We start from the raw sequence: 20,735 nt of genomic DNA, 5'->3' as shown, positions 1-20,735 counted from the left end.
GAAGAATCTGTTATGATGGTTTTGAGTTAAAAATTCCACAAGCTGTCAGTGTGAATGTTTTGGTTGTGGTTTGTTCTCACTTATGTGAGCGTTGGTGTCTACACATGCAGAACATTCCTGGCGCTGTGTCCGTGTTCCCATGAGCAAGTTCATTACCTCTTTAAGGCCCAGTTTCCTCATCTAAACAAAAGAGATGATACTAACTTATCTATAGAATTACTGTAAGAATGAAATAGAGCGTGTCCTCCATAAATCCCTTCATACTTGAATTATATCCATAACTATCTCATGTTCAGGATAGTATAGTGTAATGTGTGAGTGTGTATGTGAGTGTGTGTGTGTCTTGAGCTTGATAAGGGATGAAGTAAATTCCTGGTTGTTTTCCACTGATGGATAATATATATATATCAGTATTTTAACTTTGTTGGTAGAAATAGTATAGAGATTCTGCTTAATGCACGTACAGGGTTGTGCTTATGAACTTGTACTAATCTGGTGGAATGAGACCCGTGGGCAGCTGCCTCATCTCTTCGGCATGTGCTTGGAATCTTAGGCTAATCCCTGTTGCCCATGGAACTCACTGGGTTGTTAGGTTTCTGTTTTTAACAAGTACATTTTCTTAGGCTTGAATGAGATTTTTTATTTTACTTTTTTCTATTTGTATGTTAAATATATAAATCCTTTGAGAGAGCGGCTTTTAACATAGAAGTGTTTATTCTTCTTTGAAGTATGTTATTTAAACAATGGAGAAACTGTTAAAAATAATAAACTCTCTAGTAGTCATGAATAGAATAATTTCTAGAACTTACTTTTGTTCATCACCTAATAACCCATCAGTGACTTAAACTTCCGTAATTTAGCTTTAGAAATGTACCGGGGTGGGGGCGATGCGATCATACATTTTTATAGTGACTTGTTTTCATATCCTTTATCATCTGTGGCCCTTAAAACTCTTCCTATATATTGTTGATGCTCATAGTAGTTATTACAAAATGGTCATTTCATTGACTCAACTGATTAAACAGTCAAGAGATTTGTTTAGACTCATCAGTTGAATCAATGGCATAACAGGTTTGTTTAGCTTGCCAAGCTCTTTGTAACTACTAATTTTGTATTATTTTTAAATAACTCACCACTTCATATACTTTATGAGCAGACACAATGACTGTTATGCAAAAGTCTGGGAATAAAAAGATGAATTAGATGGATGAAGCCCCTGCCCCCAGGGATCTTTGTGTAGCAGTAAAACAATAAGTTAACCAGCCATTGAATCAGAGGGTGGTGAGTAGACTTGCATTGAACTGGCTGCCACAGAGCAAACTGGCTGGAGGGAGGAGCCTCCGGGAAAGGCTTCTCCAAGGGGATAAGCCTGAGCTGAGACTGGCAGCCTGACAGAGTTTAGCCAAGAAGAAAGGGAAAGGGGTGAAGAGGGATTTTAAACAATAGGCATCTGAAGAACAGATGCTTTACTTTGGTTTAGTGAATGGTTTTTAAAAGAGAGATGAGCTGGGTAAGTCAGTTGGTTGGGGCATCATCTCGATACGACAAGGTTCAATCTCTGGTCAGGGCACATACAGAAATCAACCAATGAATGTATCAATAAGATCAATAAGTGGAATAACAAAATGATGTCTCTCTCTCCTCTCTCTCTCTCTCCCTCCTCCTTCCCTTTCTCCTTCTCTCTCTCAAATCAGTAAATAAAAAAAAATTTTTTTTTTAATATTTTTTCTTTACTGATTTGAGAGAGAGAGGAAGGGAAAGGGAGAGAGAAATAGAAACATCAATGAGAGAGAACATCGACAGGCTGCCTCCTGCGTGCCCCTCCCTGGGGATTTAGCCTACAACCTGGGCATGTGCCCTGACCGGGAATCAAACCAACAACCTCTTGGTGCAAGGGTCGATGCTCAACCACTGAGTCACACTGGCCGGGCTAAAAATATTATTTATTTAAAAGTACTTTTTAAATAAAAAACATATAGAGATACAAGAGAAAGGTGGGAAGTGACACCAGAGATGGGGGAAGATATTTAGAAATTTGGAGCTTATCCTTAAGACATTACAGAACCATGTAGATTTTAGACATCTGTTCATCCATTTAACAAGTACTGGCTTAGCAACCACAGGCTGGCCGTGGTGCTACGTGCTGGGGGCACCGAAGTGCTGGGGGCACCGACGTGGAGGACACCAAGTCCTAGCTCTCGGAGAGCTCGTTTCACGGGAAGACACGCAGGGCAGTAGATGCGGACGCAGACGGAGGCAGGGGTCCGGTTGATGAGTTGCAGAAGCAGCAGGCCAAGCCCCAGAGAGGGAGCTGAGGAAGAGGGTGTGATTTTATGTGGGGAAGTCAGGGGAGGCCTCTTTGAGGAAGTGGCATTTTAGCAGAGAGATATGTGAAGTCTGCAGCTACGTTTCTCATGCAGGACTTTGTAGGCCTCTTGGTGTGGCTGTTGGAAGCCGCAGGTGAGCGGAGAAGCGACGTGAGTTGGCCGTGTTGCGGGGGCAGCTCTGTGGAGGGGGAGCGCGGCCGGCGTGGGACGGAGGGAAAGAGGGTGCTGCTGGAGCGGCCTCGGACGGCACTTTGTGGAGACAGGCACAGAATACAACCGATGCCTTAGAAGAACCCTAGTTAGCGGGGGCAGGGAGGCCACGTAGGAGGGCGCGGCCACCCTTCAAGTGCGGGAACAGAGGCCTGAATGACAGAGGGAATGAGGAGAACGGACGGAGTTCGAGGTTCGTCCGGATTTGGCGCCTGTGGAAGGCGAAGGAGAAAACTCCAAGGTGATTTCCAGGTTTTTGCTTTGAGAACCTGGGAGAGTGATGGTGTTATTCTGAGGATCAGGGGTGTAGGATGAGGGGTTCGGGATAAGGAACCCCTTTGTTGGAGGGAGTGTTCTGGGGAGGGGGATGAGGAAGGCTAAGGCTGTTTGCAAACACGTGGAGTTTGCAGCGCATGGAGCGTCCACGCCCCGCAGGCCGCTGTAGGTACCGGTCGGAACTCGGCCGAGTTCCCCGCAGACAGTGAATTCGCGAACACTGAGCCGTGGCTTCTAGAAGAAATGCAGGGATAGGTTCCCGCAAGCCTCTGATCACAAAGTTTTCATCAGCTGATGAGTACATGACCTATTTTCTGCATGTTTCTGTTTAAAGACCTTATATACTTATGAGTATATATACTGTTGACTCAGCATTGAACTCAGTTACCAGCTCTGTAATTCATGCCTGAGGCAGCTTGGCTAACACGTTTTTCTCTGCAGACAGCACTTGAGCACTAGGTTTGGGGGCCACTTTAAACAGTGAAATCTCTCTCTCTCTCTCTCTCTCTCACACACACACACACACACACACACACACACACGAGAAAAACATGGTACTAAACAGACCACGAGAAGGACGCTGTTTAGTGTGAGAGTGGAAGCCAGAAGGCAGTGTCAGCGTGCAGTGGGGGACTTCCGACGCTGTGCGCGTGCCCCCGAATGACAGGCTGCAGAATGCCACAGTGTGGGTTTGGGGCTTTGCAAATAACTTTTAGCTGGTAGGGAAATCTGCAAGTACACACGTTCTGGGTGCCAGCTAGGTACCAGGTTCTGGACTGAGGGAATGCTGAGAAGTAATCCTATGTTATTCCCAGTCTCTGGGAGAGTTTGTAATCACATCGCCAACATGCAGTGCGACAAGCATTAACAGAGGTAGGTACAAAGCCACACTTGACATTTATTAGTATTTCCTTTGGGCCACGCACTGTAATAGGTGCTTTGTGCATTGATTCATTTAGTCCTCATTTCCACTTTACAGATAAGAATATTTACCGACTCCCAGAAGGTAAGCAGGTTACTCAAGGATCACAGCTCTGTAAAGTGATGAAGCCTAATTTCTGCCCTAAGCCACTTTGGTGCCCGAGAGAGAACAGAGGCAGAAATTACTGGCTGGGGAAAGGAAGAGGTTCCTGGGGAGGGCTTTACAGATTTCCTCTTTTAAGCATTTGTCAAAATTAGGGCTTTGTGTTTATGAAAGTGGCACTGGAATTACTGAATAACTAATACAAGGGCTGCCTCGAGGTCTTATTAATTCCTACCTGACCACTTAGATGTCCCCCAGCACTAGCCACAATGAAAGTAACAAGCTCCTCTCTGCACAGTACTTCTTGTTACTGCAACTTCTTCCTAAACAAGTTAACTTACCTTCGTTCTTGTCTTGGACATGATGGTTGTTCCTAAGTACTACTTTTAGATATCAGGGATATAAAGTATCAACAAAAATACTGTTCATTTTCTAATTCAATGTGTTTGAGAGACTAGGATGTGGACAGATCAATAAGAGTTGCCTTGCCCAGCTGGTGTGGCTTAGTGGATTGAGTGTCAGTCTCATGAACTGAGAGGTCCCTGTTCGATTCCCAGTCAGGGCACATGCCCAGGTCGCCGGCTTGATCCCCAGTAGAGGGTGTGCAGGAGGCAGCAGATGTTTCTCTCTCACATCGATGTTCCTATCTCTCTCTCTAAAAACAAACAAAACCGTATTTTAAGTTACCTCATCTTCGCTGAGTGTGCCTTTCTGCACTAGTTAGGACAACTCGGATGGACCCAACTGGCTTTATGCCTTCTTTCAGTTTCAGCAATGAATGTCAGATAAGTCTTGGACTTCTCTTTCTTGAAATAAATTCTGAGCATAATGTACTCTGTCAAAGGAAACCCCTAGTAGGAATACATTTCTTTTAGAAGTCATCAGTTTTACTTGGAAGTTAAAAATACTTTCTTCAGAATTTATTAGTCATCTTTCCTTACGGTTTATTTACTAAGAATATGTTGCATTGGGATTCTGAAGAACCATTTTAAAATATCTCATTATCTCCCTTAGTTTAAAAAGTGTCATAATTTTGCATGTAAGAATACTAGAAGGATACGAATATATGTTAAAATATACATGATACATATATAAATATATTGACACATATTAATAAAATTTGTAAACACATAAGATAATGGATTATTTTGTTTTATGTTTATCAGCTATCTGGATTTTATTCAGTAGATACATACTATATTTATAATCGGTAAAAAAATAATTGTGTGCCCTGGCCAGTTAGAGTGTTGGCCTGTGGACCAAAGAATCGTGGATTCTATTCTGGTCAAGGGCATTACCTCAGTTGCGGTCCGTCCTTGGCCTGGTCAAGGTCATGTGGGACACAGCCAATTGGTATGTCTCTTTCACGTCAACGTTTCTCTTTCTCTCTCTCATGCCCCTTCCCACACTATCTGAAGATAAATAGAAAAATATCCTCTGGTGAGGATTTAAAAAAATAGTAATTGTGTGCAAACCTCTGAACACATGAAGTTATATTTAAAGTGTGGGATTTTGTGACTGTGAATAGTTATTCATTGAGTATATAATGAAAATCTTTGTGATCAAATATCTTTTTTTTTATTGTGACATAATCGACATATTAGTTTCAGGTACACAAGATAAAGAGTTAATATATGTGCATGTTGTGAAACAATCACCATAAAAAGTCATTACCATCTATCACCATATGTACACAGTTTTTTCTTGTGATGAGAACTTTTATGATCTACTCTCTCAGCAACTTTCGGATACACAATACAGTGCTAAATGGTCACTATGCTGTACATTACACCCCCAGATTTATTTCATAACTCAAAGTTTGTGGCTTTGAACCTCTTATCTGTTTTGCTCACCTCCCAACCCATGCCCCAGGCAACCATCAGTCTGGTCTCTGTATCTGTGAGTTTGGTGGGTTTTTTTTTCTTTGGTGGGGTTCCACATATAGGTGAGATTATACAGTATTTGTCTCTACTTATTTACTTAGCATAATGCCTTTAAGGTCCATCCATGTTACAAATGGCAAGATTTTATTAATTTTTATGGCTAAATAAAATATAAATATAAATCTACACATGTATCATATTTTCTTCATCCATTCCTCCATCAGTGTACACTCGGGTTGTTTTCATGTCTTGGCTATTGTAAATAATAATGCAGTGAACACAGGGGTGAAGTCAGTGTCTTTTCCTTCAAATACCCACAAGTGAAACTGAAGGATCATATGATAGTTCTATTTTTAACTATCTGAGGAACCTCCATACTGTTTTCCGCAGTGGCTACACCAGTTTACGTTCTCATCAACAGTGCATAAGGGTTCCCTTTTCTTCACATCCTTGCCAACACTTGTCAACACTTGTTGACTTTTAATTTTTTAATCCTCACCCAAGGATATGATTGTTATTGATTTCAGAAAGAAAGGAAGGGAGAGGGAAAGAAAGAATCATCGATGTGAGAGAGAAACATCAATCAGTTGCTTCCCATATATGCCGTGACCACAAATCAAACCCGCGACCCGTTGGTGCATGGCATGACTCTCCATACCAGCCAGAGCAACACTGACTGTTTGATAACAGTCATTCTGACAGGTGTGAAGTGCTAACTTCTATGGTTTTGATTTGCATTTCCCTGATGATTAGTGATGTCAAACATCTTGTCATGTACCTGTTGGCCACCTTAGGTCTTCTTTGAAAAAAAAAAGTCTATTCAGATCCTCTGCCCTTTTTTTTTTTTATCCTCACCGAGGATATTTTCCCATTTTTTGTTCAGATAGAGTGGGAGGGAGAGAGAAACATCGACGTGAAAGGGTTGCCACCTGCACGACCCAACCAGGGCCGGGGACAAACGGCAACCGAGGTACATGCTCTTAGGGGAACCGAACCCGGGTCTCTCTGGACTGCAGGCTGACGCTCTAACCACTGAGCAAAACTGGCCAGGGCCCTCTGCCCATTTTTAGATCAGACTGACTGTTTGTTTTTTTGCTATTGAATTGTATGAGTTCTTTATAAATTTTGGATACTGACCCCTTCCTTACAAGATACATGATACAAATATGTTCTCCATTTCAAATTTTGTTGGTTTCCTTTGCCATGAAGAAGGTTTTTAGTTTGATGTAGTCCCAGTTTTTTATTTTTGCTTTGTTGCCATTGTTTTTGGTGTCAAAATTCTAAAATCATTTGTCAAGGAGTTTACCATTACATTTTCTTCTAGAATTTTTATATTTTCAGGTCTTATTTTCAAGTCTTTAGTCCATTTTGAGTTGATTTTTGTGTATGATATAAGGTAGTGGTCCAGTTTCATTCTTTTGCATATGGCTGTCCAGTGTTCCCAACATTATTTATTGAAGACTGTTTTTCCCCATTGTATATCATATGTCATAAATTAGTTAACTATGTATGTGTGGGTTTATTTCTGTGCTGTCTATTCTACTCCATTGATCTCTCTTTTTATGCTACTACCATACTGTTTTGATTATTATAGCTTTGTAATGTAGTTTGAAATCAGAAAGCATCATGACTCCAGCTGTGTTATTCTTTCTCAAGATTACTTTGGCTATTCAGGGTTTTGTGGGTCTATATAAATTCTAGGATTGTTTGTTCTATCTGTGAAACTACCATAGGTATTTCGATAGGAATTGCACTGAATCTATAGATTGCTTTGGGTAATACGAACATTTTAAAAATACCAATTCTTCTCACCCCTAAGCACAGACTGTCTTTCCATTTATTTGTTTTCAGTATCATCAGTGTCCCAGCTCTCAATGTAAACTCTTTTACCTCCTTGGTTACACTTATTCCTAGTTGTTTTATGCTTTCTGATGCAACTATAAATGAGGTTGTTTTCTTAATTTCCCTGATAGTTCAATATTAGTGAGTAAAAATGTATACAATTTATTAATATTAATTTTATATCCTGCAACTTGACTGAATTTGTTTATTAGTTCTAACAGATTTTTGGTGGGGTCTTTAGGGTTTTTTCTATACATAGTATCATGTCTTCTGAAAAGAATGACAGTCTTACTTCTTCCTTTCCAATGTATGCTAAATAGCTCTGGCTAGGACTTGCATTTCAACACTATGTTGAATAAAAGTGGCAAGAGTGGCATCCTTTTCTTATTTCTAATCTTAGAGAAAAAGTTTTCAACTTTTTGCCATTGACCATGATGTTAGCTGTGGGCTGATCAAATTTACATTAATGTGTACAATAAATATTTAGATTATAACTTAATCATTGGGGGTAAGTAGCCATGAAAATATTTATAAGGCACAGGTTATAGTTGAAATAAAAATGTAAAGATCAACAGAGAAGAGTTAAAGTAAATAATAGTAATGTTTAGAACACTATTTTGAAGAAAATGATCAGAATAACATTTTTATTTTTTAAACCATTATTTAAGCTAATTTAAATATATATAAATGTAAAGAGTACAAAGACCTCAGGTACTCATCACCCAGTTTCAACTATCATCTGTTCATGGCCAATATTGTTTCATTTCTAGTCCTCCCCTTTTTCAACTGTTTGTGGATTATTTTGGAGCAAATTACAAACATCATGATTTGTAAATATTTCATTATACATTTCTAAATATTAGGGACTCTTTATTTAAACCATAATGCTACTTTCATACCTTAATATATCCCTAATATCATTATATTTCCACTCAGCTACATATTTCCCAATTGTCATATTTTCTATATACTATTTATATATAAATATTTTATTTTCATATTATAAATATATAAATTACTATTCCTGAGTCAGGATCCAAATAAAATCCATACATTGTGATTGGTTCATAAGTTCTTGAGTTTCCTGATCTAGTTTTTCATGTTTTTTTTTCCCCTTGTAATTTTTTACTTGGAGAAACTTGGTCACTTATTCCATAGGGGTCTGATCTGAATTTTGCTTACTGCATTACACTGGTATTGTTTACGTGATTGTCCATTTTCTGCATTTTTTTATAAACTGGTAGATCCAAAAGCTTACTTTTGATTTTTTTCTTTTAGCAATACTATGTTAGGAATAGTATGTAACCAAATATTATTTTAACATTGGTCTATCAAGTGGTGTGGGCCCATCCAGGTAAATAAAAGTACTTGAGTCTAACACATTGTGAGGCAAACGATTAGTGACTTGCCTTTTCTTGAATACTATTTAAAATGATCTCCAGGAATCTTCTTTATTGCTCCAGATACTTAAGGGGAATTAATAAGTCATTCTGTAGGTCCCGAGTCTCAGGGGATTGGTCCTTCATGACTGCAGTGGGCATCACAGGTTACATATTACGCTTTACACTGGTGCTGCCTAGTATAGGAGCTTCTCTGGCTATTTAATTTTAAAGTATTTAAATTACATTTTTCAAATGTAGTTGCTCGTTCACACTAGCAACATTTCAGGTGCTCAATAGCCACATGTGGTTAGCAGCTATCATACTGGCCAGCACTGATATAATCTATTTCTGTCATCTCAGAAAATTCTATTGGATAGTCTGATTCGGACTCCAGAGAAATCATGGAGAAGCAGATGAACTGAGAGCAATTTTCTTGCTATTCAAGTAGATTATTAGATGTTTGCTAATAAGTTTTCCCTGTGCCTCATGGCTCAGATTTGTGTGGTGCTGCCTCTAATGGTAGAGAGCTGCCCTTTCAAACCTGAATGTTGCAGGCACATTCTTTTGTTGGTGGAAAATATGGTTAGTGTGTTTCTGGACAACCATAGATCCTGTCAATATCTCTCCTACTGTATGTTATATTTCAGGTTGCTAATAAACACATGTAGGTGATAAACACAGATAAGCCATGTAGTGAAAGGAAAGGGGCGATAGTTGCTCGAGTAAAGTGGTCAGAACCAAACACATGAAAGTTATCTCTTAAGTTCCTATTTTACAACATTTTTATGAAATGATTTCACAGAGTGAAGTTTCATAGCACAAAAAAAACAAACAAACAAACAAAAAACAAGTCAGCAGAGGGAGCCAAAATGTTGATATCAGAAATGGTGTTACACTGGAAGTAAGTTTTATAGCTGGTTAAGAGAGGAATTCCTTAATTTTTAAGGTGTTATGGAGAAAATGCTTTTATCAGCTCTATTGCCTATAAACATTAACCTAATGGCTGCTTATGTACCTTCCTGTTAAAGAAATCATGTACTTTATTTCAATTTGCTCTAAAGATACTGTAGTTTAAATAATTGATCTCTGCTTAACCTTTTACAGCGGAAGTTCAGAGTGAAATAGAAAGGATTTTTGAACTTGCAAGAACACTGCAACTGGTAGTCCTTGATGCGGACACTATTAATCATCCAGCTCAACTCAGTAAAACCTCTTTGGCCCCTATTATAGTATATGTAAAGATTTCTTCTCCTAAGGTAAGTAGGCTTGCTGCTGTTTGCTCTGTAATCAAAATGTACTCCAAAATTTACTTTGTTTATGTTGTTTTGCGGTTATAACTGGCTATGTCTTTATCTATCATAGTGTTAGTCAGCTTTTAAGCTTGATATCAGCAAAGCATGATTATTAGTTTCATCGCTTCGAACATCTAATTCTCAAAGTGTGGCGGAACCCTTGGGGGGTTCTAAGACACTTTCAGATGGTCCACAAGGTCAAAATAATTTCCGTCATAATACTAAACACCATTCCTCACACCGATGGTGCAAAGCAATGGTGGGTGAAACCACAGGTGTCTAACATGAATCAAGACTGTGGCACCAGACAGGACCAGCAGTTGCTGTGTTTTTCCCGCCATGCGCTGGCAGTTAAAAAAATCAACAAAAACCCCCAACCAAATAAAATTAAACCAGTTTCACTTAGGTTTGATTAAATTTTGAGTCTTATACAGGCCTTTTAAATAGTCTGAGTAACGCCCAGCCGGTGTGGCTCAGTGGTTGAGCATCGACCCATGCACCAAGAGGCTGCTAGTTTGATTCCCCGTCAGGGCACATGCCCAGGTTGTGGGCCCGATCCCCAGTGGGAGGCATGCAGGAAGCGGCCAATTGATGTTCTTTCCCATCGATGTTTCTCTCTCTCTCTCCCCCTCTAAAATAATAAAGAAAAAAAATATAGTCTGAGTGATGAAACAGGAAGTACACATGAGCTGCATATCCCAAGTTGTTAGTTACCTTGAAGACACGCACTGGTATGATTCTTTGAGTTGTGAGCTAACGAGCCACTTTCTTCACGGAATACCATTTTTATATTAAAAAACTGGCAGGCTCTGTTTATTCAGCCTTGGGTATCACATCAAGAAAAACAACTATTAGCCTTTGTTACCAATGATAAAATTTGAGTTTTTGAAAGCTTATAATCTTCCCAATAGACAGACTTTTTAATGGTATCAATGATAATATTATTTAATGAAGTGAGTCAACATTTGGAAGATCTGAAGAACTCAGTGAAACATTATTTTCCAGACAGTCAATGAATGATGTTACAAATCATGCATGGTAAAAGACCCATTCAAATTCCAAGCTAGGCCAATGGAATTTAATGTAACCAAGTAAGAAAAAGTTCATCGATGTGGTTTCATGTGAACATAGCAACTAGTCTTTAAGAAACTACTGTAGTTTCGACACTACAAAGAATATCCACAATTATCTGAAAAGGGAACTAAAGTATTCCTTTTCTCAATTACATATTTTTAGGAGGCTGGATTTCTTCATATATTTCAATCCAAACCATACATTGTAGCAGACAGGAGATCAGGCACTGGAGAGGTTTGCCAAAAGTGGAGCTATTTTTTATAAAAAGCAATTTATGTTCACATGTAATAAATAGATTTATTGTTATGGTAAATATTGGATAGGGTTCACATAAAGAAATACTTTTTGGGTTTCTCAAGAATGTTTTAAACAAAGAGGTTATGAGACAAACATTTGGTAACTGCTAACCTTGTTAAAGGACTCAGAATAAGCTCCAGGGCTAGTTATCTTGGGACTTATGTTAATATATCAATTTTGCAGGTAATCTTATACATTATACGTTATAGCTCAATCTATTATAAGCCATTTGTGCTATATATAAAAAGTTCCAAAAAGGAACGAATCTTGTCATTTACCTGAGTGTAGGTATCCCTCCGTTTAAAAAAACCTTATCTTTTACAGGTTTTACAAAGATTAATAAAATCTCGAGGGAAATCTCAAGCCAAACACCTCAATGTCCAGATGGTAGCCGCTGATAAACTGTCTCAGTGTCCTCCAGTAAGTTCTCTCTATTTACAGCATAATCCAGATGAAGAGATTAGACCTGGCATTACATGTAGAAAGCAAACAAAAAGCAGATGGTTACGGGCCTGTTGGGGAAATTTTTCTCATCACTTCGGTGAGCTTCATTCCAAAGAAACAAACTGTCCTGCTTCCTGCCATGAGCACTGGTCCAGATCATGGCTCACAAAGAGCTATGGCAAGTTCTATGGTCACCTTGCTCTGTATCTAACACCTCATTAGTGTCCTAAATAAACAAGGCTGTGGTTTCAAAACCTTGGTTTTGAAGACAGATCTATTTGGGGTTAATCCTATTAGTCACAGGGAGCGGCTTGCTGCCTCTCAATAGCTCTCTGAGAACCTGATTTGAGACCGTGTAAAAACAAACGTCTAAATAATTAGTCACCCAGATTCTGACGTCTGAATACAGTCCTACTTCTAATTCATGCTTTACACACCATACTTTGGGACTACACTTCTAGGCTGTCTTTTTTTTTTAAGTGCAAGTATTTCAGAAGCTCCAAAACTTAGGACTATATCAATTTGATTGCTTGGAGTAGGTTACAATTTATGATAAACACTTTTTGGACCATGTGAAATCATCAGTGGTTTCAGTTTCTTCTGCCAAATTTCATGTCCTAATCTTGCCTCATTAAATTAATTTCCAGAGTTAAACTCTTCAGTCTGTATCACAACAGGCTTTTTCCTATATGATTCAGATTGGCATTTTGTTTTTGTATCTCTTTCTACCATAGTTGTTAAAGGTGTCTGTCAATAGTGAAACAGGCATTGACGCTGTTGTTTAAGCATCCAGTGTTCTAAACAAGGACCTACTCTGACTAAATAGGACAGTCAGCAGCTGGAAAAGAGGAAGGAGCACATTAGCCACAGCAAATACAGAGTGGTGCAGCTCATGAGCCCCTTCCTCAGTTATGAGGCTGGGGTAAGGGTGTGAGCCCAGGTCACTACTGGGCTGGCATAAGGGTGCTGCCTGTCTCTGCAGGAGTTGTTTGATGTGATCTTGGACGAGAACCAGCTCGAGGATGCTTGTGAGCACCTCGCCGACTACCTGGAGGCCTACTGGAAGGCTACCCACCCTCCCAGCAGCAGTCTCCCCAACCCTCTCCTCAGCCGTACTTTAGCCACTTCAGCGCTGCCTGTTAGCCCCACTCCAGCCTCTAATTCACAGGTAAGAGAGACCATCTTCGCTGAGAAACTGGGCTGCCAAAGGTCCCAGCACTGGCTCTGTCCGAACTGAGACACTGAGTCATTTAAACATCGTCAGTGTGAGTGGTGCATCTGAGAAAAGCAGTGTAAACACAATATGCTGTGGATACATGCAGACTGTAGGCCTCTCTCACTACATGTTAAGACAAAGACAGAAGAACTCTCTACATGGCAGCAGTGGAATCAGACTGCCAGGCCCCACCTCTTACCAAGCGTAAACCTCAAACGAGTTCCTCATCTGCTCGTTGCCTCAGGAATAACTCTGGCAACCTATCTCAGGTTAATTAGTTCATGTGACTGCTAGAACTGCTTGTCTCATAGTAAGTGCTGTTTTAGCATTTCATATTTGATCACTTGTTTCTCCTTCATCCTTACCTTAAGCCAAACCCAACATCCCAAGGACTTTTATTCTTCCCACATGTATTCAAATAAGGTAGTTAAGTATACACCTCTGTGTAGAAAAATCTCAGCGACCTGTATTTAAAGCACAATAGAGCATATAAAAGAAGGCCCTCCTGGCCAGCATGGCTCAGTGGATTGCGCGTCGTCCTGTGGACTGAGAGGCTCGGGTTGTGGGCTGGATCTCCAGTGAGGGGCATGCAGGAGGCAGCTGATCGATGTTTCTCTCCCTCTCTCTCTCTCAAAAAAAAGAATGCCCTCCTTCATTTAATCATTTAAATAAAAAGGTTACTCTGTGTACTGTTCTAGGTACTTACAAGTGCCACTAGACATCATCAAAAGAATTACGTAACTTAACTAGGTGAGATTTCATTTTAGCATTTTAGATACTTAAAGGAACTAAACACAAATAGAGTGCTTTGTGATGCATTACTTCCTTACACTCTGACCTTGGTTGATGCCTGCTTTCTCCCTTCGCTACTAGGGTTCTCAAGGTGATCGCTCTGCTCTTGCCCGTTCTGCCTCCCAAGCTGAGGAAGAACCCTGCCTGGAACCAGTGAAGAAATCCCAGCACCGGTCTTCCTCCTCAGCCCAGCATCACAATCATCGCAGTGGTCCCCATCGAGGCCTCTCCAGGCAAGAGACATTCGACTCAGAAACCCAAGAGAGTCGAGACTCTGCCTACGTGGAGCCGAAGGAAGATTACTCCCACGAACATGTGGACCACTATGCTCCACACCGTGACCACAACCACAGGGATGAGCCCCACGGCAGCGAGCACAGGCACAGGGAGCCTCGGCACCGCTCCAGGGACCTGGACCGAGAGCAGGACCACAATGAATGCAACAAACAACGAAGCCGTCATAAATCTAAGGATCGCTACTGTGACAAGGACGGAGAAGGAATATCCAAAAAAAGGAATGAGGCTGGGGAGTGGAACAGGGATGTTTACATCCGCCAATAACTTTGGTCCTTTTGTGTTTTTGGATTTTTTAAGTCTTGTATTACAGCACCCTCCTCAATCTAAATCTTTGGGGTCAACATTGCATTCATATGTGATCTGTCTTGTATATTTTGTATTGCTGTTGCTTACATAGCAATAGCATGACAGAGTGTTAATATACATTTATTTTTCTTTTATAAGTGCTACATAAATTTGCCTAGTACGGCTGCAGTCTTCTGGTTGTGTACTGGACTTTGCAAAAACTGTTTGGGGTAGCTGCCACTTGAACAAATTCTGTTGCCATCCAGGTGGCATTAGTATTTTAAGAAATATAGCTGATATTTTAAAAAATGTAATTGATATATCCAGCAAGCCAGAATCAGCCCAGATAAAAAGGCGAGTTTCTTGAGTCTCCAGATTTTTAATATGTAGGCACCTGATTTGCATATACATTCATCCATGGACCACTGTTTCTTGCTAGTACCTCTGGCTGACTAAATTTGGGGACAGATTCAGTCTTGCCTTATACAAAGGGGATCATAAAGTTAGAATCTATTTTCTATGTACTAGTACTGTGTACTGTATAGACAGTTTGTAAATGTTATTTCTGCAAACACCTTCTTATGATAATTATATATAATATATGTATCTATATATATATATCAGTTTGATCACGTATTTTAGAGTCTTAATGCCAAGTCAGCAGATTTGCTTTATGAATTAAAGGGACTAGAAATGCCCATATTCAGGAAATTTGTAATAACATCGTCTAGGCATCTGTCCCCATTCTAGTAGAAAGTCTGTACATACTGTAAATACGTGTGATTGCTTGACTTGAAAAGGTTTAATTTCTGAATGTTTTACCATCCTTGTAAGTTTATAATTTTGACCATAAATTATGGTAAATATAACCAAACTCCAAAGGTTGTTCTAATCCATGCAGCTCACACTGATTGTGACAAACACATTAGTAGCTAGTGTCTCATGTCACTGCACTGGAGTCTACAGGCCGGTACTCTGTGTGCACGTGTGTGTGTATGTGTGTGTGCAAGTGGTTGGCGGAGATGAATCTGAATGCTGAAGACTGACTAGAATTCTACCCACCTGGCTTCAGACTGAACTGTGCTGCCTCAGTGACGCGCTGAGCAGCCGCGGCGTGCTGCCAGAGGTGCCTGGGAAAGCGTTCGGCTGTTGGCTCGTTTTAGCTCCTAGAGGGCAAAAAATACAGGCAACTTTTAACTGTGAGTGTTTCACTGGAAATGTACAATCTGTGTGTGTTCGAGTATCTGTTATAGTAAGAAACGTTTACACAGCTTGTAGAATTATTTCGTGGGAAAATAAATTTTTCTACCTTCTCCCACTTCCTTCTCTAACCCTGCGTATCATTCTGTCACCTCCAGTTCACCCATCGTTCCATTCCACCAAACTCGGGCTCACTGTCTGTCACCACCTAGAAGTGCTTCTTATAACCAAAGTTTCTGCTCTTCAGACGTAATCAGGGCAAATGGGGTGACTTGAAGTGAACAAAATGGTGAGAACATTTTCCTACATCAGACATCTGCTCTGTAGGGGAGGCCAGAAGATCCCATGTCCGTGCCTCACGCTGTGAGCAGCTCTCAGTGCGGGGGCCACGCTAAGGCAACACCTCCATGTCTCCGAAGTGTACGTTTTGTCCAGTTATGACTGGACTGGTAAACAATATTTGGTGTACAAGTAGCTAGCACTTAACTTGTCCCTGGAGAATGCCTATCTATACTTGCCTGACTTCAGATTTGTATATTATATAATTATTTTGTTAAATAAGTTAGTCTGCTTTTGTTTTGCTTCTTTTATTATTCCATGTTCTTGCCAAATATTCCTGGACCTTTATAAATAAAACTGTTTCACATTTAACTCCTTATTTACCCTACCTGCAAGAAAACTCAGCTTTAAAAATGAGTTACATATATAGTATTTTATCAGTTACTATGAAATGTTTCCCTCAGAATCAATGTACTTGTTCATTAGCTCTTTACTGTTGAATTTATTTATTGAATATGAAAACTGTGGTCATTATATATAGATTGATGCAAAGTAGTCACATCATTGGGAAACTGTATTCCAATTAAGATTACTTTTATAAAATATTTGATAAACTTTCCATCATGGTTAAGATGCTGCTGATCACCAGCCTCATCCTTTGCTATACATAATTTCATCCCAATGACTTCAGAATATTTAAATTCTTGAAGTATAACTGGTATGAATCTAATCTACTGCTATCATTAATCCCTTTCAAAAGGTTGTGGTAATGGATTTCATTTTTAAATTCTATATTTGGATTCTTAGTTTTTCACTTTATTGTGAAATATGCTAGTTCACATCAGAGTACTCCTCAGAAAACTATATTGCAAGATTTGACATAAAAACTGTACAGCAAGCATACCTATGAACAGTATGTACTAAATTTGTAAATGAAGAAATAATCCCAGAGACAATGGGATATTTACTGACTTGTGGAATGTAAAATTATAGTTTTTTCACACAGCAAAGCTTAACCTTAACTTAATTGTAGAATCATGATTTCTATAGTCTACCTAGAAGTGCTGGCAATGTTCTTAATAGTTCTACTGTGTCTTGTCGAACCCACTTCAGTTCTTTTCCCTGTGCTCTTCCTCTACTGCTCATTTATGTTACTGTTACAAAAGGTGCTGCTAACTGTAGGGTGTCTTAGTCATGTTGTACTTTGGGACAATGCCACATTTTTAACATGGTCTGCTATGCATTCCTGTTAAACATTCGCTGTCAGCTACACTGAACTGTTCGGCAAACCCGATTTAAAGTCATTCATATCAAACAAATAAAGAGCTGGCTTCTGCACTGTTTATTATTAGCAGTATCAATCGTGAGTTTAGGAATAATTCTTATAGTTGAGAATGTTAAATATTCAACAACACTTCCCACTGGTGAGCATTTTCCTTGGGGCAATGCCAATCACTGATGCTCCTTCAGGTCTGATAAAGTCATAGCTTAAGGTAGGCAACAGATCTTTTAAGATATGAGCACAGAAGAATGATTTTCCACGTTAATTCTACATGTGCAGTGATTCTTGACTCAGATTTTAAATTTTATTCTTCACTTTTAAATGAAGATCCATTTTGATGACAAATTTAATTCCCCACCCTTGTCTGTTTGCTCACTGATGTAATGCTGCTAGTCTTGGATATTCTGATCTTATTGAAACGTTAAGAGTCACACTGTTAGAGAAAAAAAGTAACTAGATGGTATGGGGTCAGTTGTTTAATTCTGGCTAAATTATATTTTTAACTATTTGTACTTCTCTTTGCTATTTAAACTAAAATGTGATACAGGGTTTTGAAGTAAAATGTACTCACTGTTGAATTAAAACGCTTTCTCTGTTTCACAGACACATCTATGTCAACACTAAGTATGTTAAAAGATAATATATTAATTTTCTTCCACATTTTCCTGATCTTTTTCCTTTTTATTGTATTTTTTCTTGCTTCTCTGTTCTTTAAGATTGAATGTTTTGTTTTCCAATCTTTAATTCTTGAAGGAAAGAAACCACTGAAAATGTGTATGTTAAAGGAAAAAAATTTTAACAATATTTATTTGTCATTATTTTGGTTATGCAAATATTTTTCTTCTACTTTGCCTGCATTGCTTATATTTTGCTATTTATCAGTATTAATCAAAATTTACACATTTATGCTACCATTTTTATCCTAGCTTAGCACATAAGGCTTTGTTGAGAACATGAGAGGAAATGCATTTTGTGGATTTTATAATATATATTTAAAATTTGGAGAGGTATGCTGAAACTTAGAAACAGAAGTGCCACAGTAAACACTATTTCTCTTTAGTCAAATGACATCTACTGGCTATAAGGCAGAATGAGGAATATAAAGAAGTCAGTCATGTATTTGAATCTTATAGAGCTTGAAATATTTTTCCCTTATTCAAAAAGCATCTATTGGTGATCTGCTCTGAAGCAGTAACAGAAAATACAGAGTCCCTGCCTCCAGGATCTTCCCAAGTCTGAGGGTAGTAACTAGGGGCATACCTAGAAAACTGGAATATTTTCAAAGTGCCACAACAGCAGTAGATATGGGCCCTGGGGTAGAGAAAGACAAATGCCTACCCCAAACTCAAGTAAGTCTTCAAAGATGAGGCCGTTGAAAGGTCTTATCTGACCCTGGAGGCCTTGCAATCTTGATGGATATAGTAGTTATGAGACATTCCTAACAGAAACTTATGGGGGAGGGGGCGATTAGGCAATTGTTTCCAAGTGTCCATTTATATGCCCAAGCTCAGGACTTTGGGGATGATTTGATAAGTTAACAAAAACAGATATATATAACTCTACAAATAACAGCCTTTAAACTAGGACTGGGTGTTTAAATATATCTTATCTGAAAAGCAGGTAGGATGAAGCAAGAGTAAGTTTATAATTGATTTGTTTGAAAAGTAGTCATTTACATTGGCCACCAAACGGGATGTTTGGTCACTTTTGTGGTTTGGATGATGTTCTTGCTTTTATCTAAATTCAGATTTGATTTTGAAGTCATCTTTTTGTGTCCTGATGTGTCACAGTCATAGAGCCTTGTGTGACGTTGGTGTTCTGTGAAATGACGTTCGACAGGAGAACACCAAAGCCCTGTAAGTGCCATGCCGGTTCCCAGTTGTCAGCAGCTGGCTTTCTCTCCCACCAGTCACATCTTTATTAACTGTTACAGCATGTGTTCTAACAGACGATAAAAGCTACTGACATTATGGAATATTCTCATTGTTTTAGTCTGCAAAGTAAAAAAAAAATTCATTTTACATTTTTAGTTTAAAATCATGGGAGAGAAAAAGCTAACAGTAGAGACAGACTCTCATTTGGAAGAGGTTCAGACTTCATTTGAAAGAGGGTTTATTTATCAAATGGTAAACAGAAAACGAGGTAAAATACTCAGTTCAGTAATTGGCACATGGTAAATGTCATATTTCCCATGCCCCCAATTCTCAAGAAACTACTTACTTACAAACTCAGGAATAAAAAATAATTATTATTTACAACCAAATTAAATTTTGCTAATTTTTTTCCTTGTTAGATTCATTGCTTCCCATTCAAATTACTTGCAATATTTACAAATTGAAACATATGACCCCAAATAAAAATGTTTCAGACATCTATAGGCATATCCTTTTCTTTGAACTCTGCTAAATCCAAAACAAAAAATTATTTTAAAATTACAAAATATAATCTTATACCACCCCCCAGATTACTTCCTCTGTGTTTCTTGATCCTTAGTGAAACAGCTGGCAGCCTTTTCTGTTTCCTTAGCAACCATGCCATGAATCACATGACCTGACAACAGACTGGTTTTTAAATTAAAACATGCACACACGCAGAAAATGTATGGAATTTTCATTTCTAAGGATCCTTCTCCTGTATACTTTTGCATTTTACAAATTTTGCAATAAAAAAACCTATACAATCCTTATTGGCCAGCCAAACCATGTCTTCTACTCTGGACTCTCTGAGAGAATCAATGTCCATGTCCTGTAATGGCACAACAGACGGATCAAATCGCTGCAGCTGTTTCAACTGTTCAAATGACAGGCCAGCTCCCATCATTCCCTCTCCTCCAATCTGTGGTTCCTGTTTGGAGGATAGGAATAAAAATATACATGAACATCCTACAATTAGTAAGTGTGTGTACGTGTGCACAATTTAAGTTAAAAGACAAATTCAGTTGTAATTACCCCAAGTTCCAAAAATAGAAAAATGAGTAAATACCTTTTAATTTTGTAGAACGTACTGTTTTTCTAGGTAGTCAAGTGGGAAAGCAGTAATATAAGGTAACATGAAGAATGAATACCTGTTAAAGCTCATATGTTTATCAAATATCATAATACTGCAAAGGACCTGATTTCATAGTTAAAAATACATGAATTCACATCATAGCCCTGACACATTGTAGCTATATGACCTTAAGCAAGTAATTTTACCTAACCATTCCCTCATCTCATAAAACATAAAATACTCAATCTGAGGCTTAAATAAAGAAGGTGGTATCATGCCTGGTATGTGTTGGCACAGAGTGGCTGGCACATAGAGGTATATGGACCTCAATAAATGGAACATTAT

General features: G+C 38.8%; 2 protein-coding genes across 6 annotated transcripts in view; one reads left to right on the top strand and one right to left on the bottom strand.

The window, feature by feature from the left end:
• Positions 1-15,959, top strand: part of CACNB2 (calcium voltage-gated channel auxiliary subunit beta 2) — a 203,299-nt gene extending 187,340 nt beyond the window's left edge. For 2 of the 4 annotated variants that reach the window (XM_036253850.1, XM_036253860.1), the window contains exons 10-13: positions 10,049-10,200; positions 11,932-12,027; positions 13,034-13,219; positions 14,141-15,959. In XM_036253850.1, the coding sequence (XP_036109743.1) occupies positions 10,049-10,200; positions 11,932-12,027; positions 13,034-13,219; positions 14,141-14,620 (914 nt within the window). In that variant the 3' untranslated portion in view covers positions 14,621-15,959. The remainder of the gene's footprint in view (positions 1-10,048; positions 10,201-11,931; positions 12,028-13,033; positions 13,220-14,140) is intronic. The other 2 variants (XM_036253870.1, XM_036253881.1) reach the window with 1 other exon arrangement.
• Positions 15,524-20,735, bottom strand: part of NSUN6 (NOP2/Sun RNA methyltransferase 6) — a 75,694-nt gene continuing 70,482 nt past the window's right edge. The window contains exon 11 of one of the 2 annotated variants that reach the window (XM_036253904.1): positions 15,524-15,807. In XM_036253904.1, the coding sequence (XP_036109797.1) occupies positions 15,730-15,807 (78 nt within the window). In that variant the 3' untranslated portion in view covers positions 15,524-15,729. Of the gene's footprint in view, positions 15,808-19,667; positions 20,247-20,735 lie in introns of those variants that run through there. The other variant, XM_036253894.1, reaches the window with a different exon arrangement.

The sequence above is a fragment of the Molossus molossus genome, unplaced genomic scaffold (genome assembly GCF_014108415.1).
Source record: "Molossus molossus isolate mMolMol1 unplaced genomic scaffold, mMolMol1.p scaffold_m16_p_1, whole genome shotgun sequence".
Classification (NCBI taxonomy): domain Eukaryota; kingdom Metazoa; phylum Chordata; class Mammalia; order Chiroptera; family Molossidae; genus Molossus; species Molossus molossus.
This window is presented reverse-complemented; position numbering and strand designations above follow the sequence as displayed.